Source organism: Neltuma alba, unplaced genomic scaffold, assembly GCF_004799145.2.
Source record: "Neltuma alba isolate B1F8T4 unplaced genomic scaffold, ASM479914v2 tig00011650_pilon, whole genome shotgun sequence".
NCBI lineage: Eukaryota > Viridiplantae > Streptophyta > Magnoliopsida > Fabales > Fabaceae > Neltuma > Neltuma alba.
Window position 1 is genome coordinate 169,158 of NW_021636298.1, and position 6,518 is coordinate 175,675.

General features: G+C 40.8%; 2 protein-coding genes across 2 annotated transcripts; both read right to left on the reverse strand.

Annotated features, from left to right (window-relative positions):
- Positions 1–1,620: 1,620 nt before the first annotated feature.
- On the reverse strand, positions 1,621–2,691 carry LOC114716332 (dicarboxylate transporter 1, chloroplastic-like). The gene has a single exon (XM_028901320.1). The coding sequence runs from the start codon at positions 2,689–2,691 to the stop codon at positions 1,621–1,623; it is 1,071 nt and encodes a 356-aa protein (XP_028757153.1).
- A 2,170-nt stretch (positions 2,692–4,861) lies between these two features.
- On the reverse strand, positions 4,862–6,506 carry LOC114716315 (transcription factor MYB46-like). Its single transcript, XM_028901302.1, has 2 exons — positions 6,195–6,506; positions 4,862–5,653 (listed from the first exon to the last, which is right to left on the reverse strand). The coding sequence occupies exons 1-2, from the start codon at positions 6,458–6,460 to the stop codon at positions 5,116–5,118; spliced, it is 804 nt and encodes a 267-aa protein (XP_028757135.1). The 5' UTR covers positions 6,461–6,506; the 3' UTR covers positions 4,862–5,115.
- Positions 6,507–6,518: the final 12 nt, after the last annotated feature.

Genomic DNA, 6,518 nt, shown 5'->3' on the forward strand with positions numbered 1-6,518 from the left:
TTTATGTTTCAAATAAATTTTTACGTATTAAAAGTTGGATGAATAGGTAAATTTACCTATTATAATATCAAAAAAAATATTAGACATCATAATAAAATATCAGAGGCAAAAATATTCATAATAATTCAAAAAGGGCTTTAAAATACCAATGCCCTTAGACTGAGTAACGATGACCGTTTAAAAAGAATATTTTGACTAAAAATACTGCCATGGAGGCAATATGGCAGAATGATATCTTAGCTGGATAAAAAATAAAACAAGTGAAAAAATTGTTCCTCTTCTCCATGTTTGTCAACTTTCCCACTGCCAGAGTATCACCAATCATGAATCATCATCAACCCCTTCTCATTTTGTCTTCCTCCTCCCACCAGAAACATTAATCAAACCAAGAAAACCCAAAAAGAATCATACACAGTCTAGATCGATGAGATCTGTTGAATGATTTACAGAAATGGAAGTCCCATATCTGAGAAATCCTGAGCTTTAGGCTATGCGAGAGGTTCAACAGTTGCATAGGGGAAATAGAGAAGATGAAGGGTTGGTGCGTTATTAGAAGAAGAATCGAAGATGAAACAAGTTGTCTCTCCACTGTATGGGTTATGCTCGAGCTCATCACTATTGTTAGATGGGGGGTGTGGATCTTGTTGGTGGTGGTGTGAAAGGCAAAGGGTGGTGTGCAAATTGGTTGAAGATAACATTAATGGTTGATGTAGGAACCGGTGCACTGGGTTATGCTCGACTTCGCCGGTGACACTGTGGAAGGCATAAGAGGGCAGCATGAAGATGCGAGGGAGGGGGGAGAGAGAGAGATAAAAAGAGAAAGTGAAGGAGGAAGGAAGCACGGGTGAGAGGTTGAGTTGATCAAAATGGGAGATTACATGGCATACACATGTGTATTTGGTGGGACCCACGAAGAAAGAAGTGACGGGCGTTAAGGCCAGTTAACAAAAATGGTATTTTTACCCCATTTTAAAAAGTTGATAGGTATTTTTGCTCTCAAGATTTTATTATGGTGTCTGGTCGATGCTCCTTTTTGATATTGTAAGAGGTAAATTTGTCCCTTCACCCTTAAGTTAAAAATGTGGATCATTACAACTGAGTTTAGATAATTCATATCTCATTTGCTCCGCGCAAAGTGTAAATAATAAGTTACATAATGAATGGCTCCCGGGGAGTTTCATTTGTTCAAGTTTTTGGGTTATATATAGAAGATAGATAGGTTCACAGATAATTAATTTGATTTTCAAATCAAAACAGAAAGTAAGTAATGTTATCTGTACTTACACAGGTAACCGCATTCCCACTATGAATTTTTGTAAAATTTTGAGGGCAAAAAACCAATTTGCTATCCGATGCCTGATTACAGTTTCGGGAGCTGCAGGTAGTGTAATAATAACAAATTAATCTAATCTAATGTCATGTGGGAAGGCCAGACCCATTCCACTGTAGAAAAGAGTTAATAACTTGGAAACTAGCAGTAGTCATCAATGGATCACATGCAATATCTCCATGTATATGCAGATGCAATATTTTTCGTGACCTGTGGTCGCCGAAAGAACGTATACGCATTTATATAAGCAATGTTAAAAGAGCAAGAAAATCGAGCGGGTTATTCAGTGTTCATACCGTAAGAAGCAGGGTGGCGGCCATAATCTTCTCGTTGCGAGCCATGGGTCCCATCTGCCTGAGCTTGTCTCTGGCAAGCCTTGGCGCATCTGGACTGTTCTTCACCGTGGGTGGGTATATTACGTATAGAATCAACGGCACCAAAATCAGAGATACCACCCCAGGTACAAGCGCCGCCTTAGCCCAGTCACCCCACCCAATCGTCGTCTTTATCGCGTTAAACGTCAGCGTTGCGCACAGCGGATTCGCGGCCATCGCAGTCAAGAACATGGCCGACGATATCACCGACGTTTGGAAGCACGTAAACGTTAACCACGACCCCAGTCGGTCCTCGGTTCCGTCCCCGACGTTGCTGCCGCAAGCTGAGCACAGGGATTTCACCAACGGCAGAATGATACCGCCTGCTCTGGCAGAAACGGAGGGTATTGCGGGCGCCAGCAATGCCTCGCTGAACACCAAGCTGTAGCCTAACCCCAAGGAGGAAGAACCAGCCAGGGACACGATGTGGTAGGCTATTCGCGTGCCCAGCCCCGTCTTAATAAATCCTTTGGCGAAGAAGAAGGCGAGGGCCACGAGCCACGGGATCTGGTGGCCGAAGGCGGAGAATGCCGCGGCGTACGTTAGTGTTTTGGTGAGTACAGAAGCAGCCAAGCCGAGGATAGCCACAGCGCCGAGAGGCAGTGGCTGAGAGATGATGCCCACAATGGTGGCCATGAAAATAGATAGTAACTGCCATGCGTTCGTGGAAACGCCAGAAGGTTTAGGAAGGAACCAGAGGAGGAGTCCCGTCGCAATGGAAGCCATTAAAGGTTTGAGGTGCGCCCCCTGCCATGGCTCAGCCGCCTGCACGGCACGAGCAGTGGCAGCCGAGGAGGAAGCACGTGGGGCAGTAGTTGTGAAGCCCAGTAAATGGGTGAGATGCAAGGGTTTAAAAGACGAAAGTCTTGTTGTTGGGTTTGGGAAGGGGTTGAATTTGTTGGGATTGAATTGGGTGGAGGAGTGGAGGGAAGGGAAGGGGGTGAGCTTAGGAAGGAGGTGGCGGGATGGGAGAGATAGAGAGGCCATTTGGTGCGTGGGGGATGGGGCCGTGGGAATTGAAGCGTATGTATATAGTCTGCATGACACACAATAATGCAGTGAGATTCCCGATGGGAGGATCATAATGGAATCCGACTACCTAACCCCCTCAGCACTTAGCAGTACCGAATGTTATTAGTGGGCTCCAATATTATATGGGGAGAGGCAGCATGATGTCGTGTCTATTGAATACTACTACTACCTACTACCCTACTTGATTTCTCCCATTATTCTATGTATGTATGTGCAGAGACGTCCGGGGGAATGTTTCAAAGCTGGATATTAACTGTGAGGATTGAATCTTACGAGCCCTCCCTCCGTGAGGCCTATCCAATTTGCGCAGCGAACAATAATGCTCATGATCAAATTCATTCAGTTATATTACCTCTGGTTCTAATTAACTATAAGATCACATGTCTAAATTACAAACCTGATCTTATAATTAGAACTACTGATAGTATTACAGTTTTTCTTTTTATATAAATTTGACTATCATGAAACTGAATTGAATTTGAATTATAGCTGCACGCATGTCGTCTGAGTGAACTTTATGATATCCCCAATAATGAATCAATAATCCGTCAACAAAGTTTTGTAGTAGGTTTGGTTTTCGATCCTTTTGCAATGACAAGCAATTGATAGCCTGCGTGCGCCCGCCACAAATAACTACCTCCGGTACTAAATATAAAAATCTAATTGACTAATTTGAGGAGATTAAAAAAATAAATTAAGCTAGTTATTTATAATAAATGGGTGCTGTCTTTCTTAAAATATTCTTGCTAATCAAGTATATTGGATAAAACTACCATTATTAGAATGACTACTTTAGAAAAAAACATATAAATATGAGAGATAAAGTAAATTTGGGTATTATATTTATAGCCAAAATAAAAGTCAAATAATATCTTATATTAAAGACTGGAGGTAGTATTAAAATTCCACTTCTTCCCATTCTTGAATTCTAGCCGACTCATCCATAAATCCTAATGTTCTTTAAATAGTACATTACATTGATTAATTATTTATAAAACTGGATTAGATAATATTACTAGTTATGATATATATATATCATTCGTTTGAAAATTGTTGTTTAGTCCGTAAACATGTTATGGACCATTCATGCATGCTGTTTCAATTTTCGTTTCACGTCAAATGATTACATCGATCCCTTTAAGCAGAGTGAAAAAATTTGATCTTGTTTTTGAAAATAAAAAGAGGATAGAAGTCCAGAACAAATTAAAATAAGCTCTAAAGTCACTAAGATTCCTTCATAATTTCTCCGGGCACGTTGTAATAAGAGCCGATGCGTCCCTTGGCTCTTGCCGTCAATATGTTTTGAATAAAGTAGCTTGCTGCAGTCATACGATTTCTAGAAGAAACATACCTTTTAGCATTGGCAGAAATAAACCCCCGCCCATGAAAGTTTTGATGCGGGGATTTTGGGAACTCAACTATTGAGAGGAGAGTGATGATGGCAGATGACCCAAATTGATCTTGCTTCACTTTCCGGAAATCAAACAAACCAGTAATCGATTATATTGTTTACTCTCCTTATTGATGGGATTAATTCCCAAAACGGACTCCTTAATTCGTTTAAGGGTACCCAATTGTCTACGATTTTGCATAGCAACACTAACAATACGAAAAACATTTCGTCACAATCATGAATACAAGGGCCCATAACCTTTTTTTTTTTTGGACAATACGGGTGAGAGAGAGAGAGAGAGCAGCTATAAAAAACTCCTCTAGTCAAAAGTTGTCATCAATATCGATGTTTCTAGCAGTGTAGCTATGGTATAGCTAGATATATTAAGAAAATATGAGTATTTCCAAAAACGCCGGCCCGCCGGCACCAAAATAAAAAGAAAGAAAGAAAGAAGGTATATATCGAGTAGGAATCAGTTTCAGTAGTCATCAAAGTCATAAGCACTCTAAACTCATCAGATATGAATTATTCATATCTCATTTAAATCAAATATAGATAGTTCAGATTTGATGAATTTAGAATGTTCATAAAAATGATGAGCACTGAAACTGGTTCCAGGTAGGAACTTGAGACCTACACTTTAATATTTGAATTTGATCAAATATATGGAAGAAGTACAGATATTACGAGATTCAGGTAATTAAATAAGTGGATATATACAGGGGATGGTGGTGGTTTTGAAAAATTGATTGTACATCTAACATATATGCACGCCGTTCTCCTCGTAGGTCCGCCTAAACTGGAAATTGCATGTCTATAATTACCCCATGATCATTCGCTCAATTTTTACTTCGAGACCTACTCGTTAATATCTGACCTTAACTCCAATATACATATGTGCGGAAAAGTTTCAGATATCACAAGAGGTTCAAGTAGATGGGCACACACAGGCACACAGATATATATACATATATGGCTGGAGGTGGTTAAAAAAAGCCGGGGTAAAAATCAAGGAAGGAAGAAGATGGAATATCCTTCATGATATCCTCAAGATTCCACTCTTCCATGCCCGTGATTAACTCTAGTTCAAATGAATTCTCCGCCTCAGCTCTGTCACAGTGATCAGCCATACTACCGTTTACGTCTTCAAAGTAAGCATTGGTGGTGTGTGCGTGGCACGTGCTCTCCCCTTTGAGGTTGGCAGTGGCCTCTAGAGTACCAAACAACTGATCCCCTTCTGATATTCCAATGTCTACCCCCTCAACCACCTGACTTCCTGAGAGTAATCCACCTGATGCACACTGCAATCTTCGCTCAGGAATCCTGTCAACTGTTGATGAAGATGGAGACGAGTTGAACATAGGCACATTAAAGCTATGTTGATATTGAGCAGAAACAAGCCCTCCCATGTTGAAGTCTTTCGCGCCCAAAGAATTCTTGAGTCTTTTTTTCATTGCGGAGTTCCAAAAGTTCTTGATTTCATTGTCTGTTCGTCCTGGTAAGCGTGCCGCTATTTGGGACCATCTTTCAACATGAAACATTTATATATACACCATTTCAAGTCAGCTTCTGTTAACGAGATTAAGGCCTGAATTAATTAAAGCCTCTTTCATTACATATGAAGCTAGCAAATGCTTTTCATGGACGCTAGTTGAACCAAAAATAAATAAATAAAGATGTGGAGTGCCCTCAACTCCAAGTCCAGACGCACAAAGCTGAGAGCACGTAGTTAGTACGGTCTTAGCCATCTTATCTGAACTCGTAAGTTCTTGTTTTCGCTCACATAGAGAAGTAGGTACGGTCAATGTGTATGGAAAGTTTGATCTAGCGGGAGGTTGCATGTTTTAATCAATATGTTAGAAGATGATCTTCACATGAATTCCTTCATTAATATAGAGTGACAGCGCTAAAATGAATATAATACTCTAAACACCTATCCTTATAAGAAATATATCGAGCTCGTTATATATGCATATGTAACAGTCGTGTTCTAAGAAATAGTCGAGCAAACACACACACATTTATATAGAGAGAGTGTGTGTGAGGGGGGGAGAGAGAGAGGAACCTGTTGCCAAGAAGGGAGTGCAAATGGATGATGAGTTGTTGCTCTTGGGGTGAGAAAGCGCCTCGTTTAAGGTCAGGCCTCAAATAATTGATCCATCGAAGGCGACAACTTTTGCCACACCTTTGCAAGCCAGCATTCCTGGCCACATCACTCCAACAACCTCGTCCATTGTTGCGCATGTACCTCATGAGCTTGTCATCTTCTTCCGGTGACCACAAACCCTTTCTAAGCTGCTTGTTTTTTCCAGATGGCTCGGACTTCCTCATTGTACTACGCAGCAACCTGATCTGGACCTAGCTATGTTCTTGCCATGTCTCATATAGC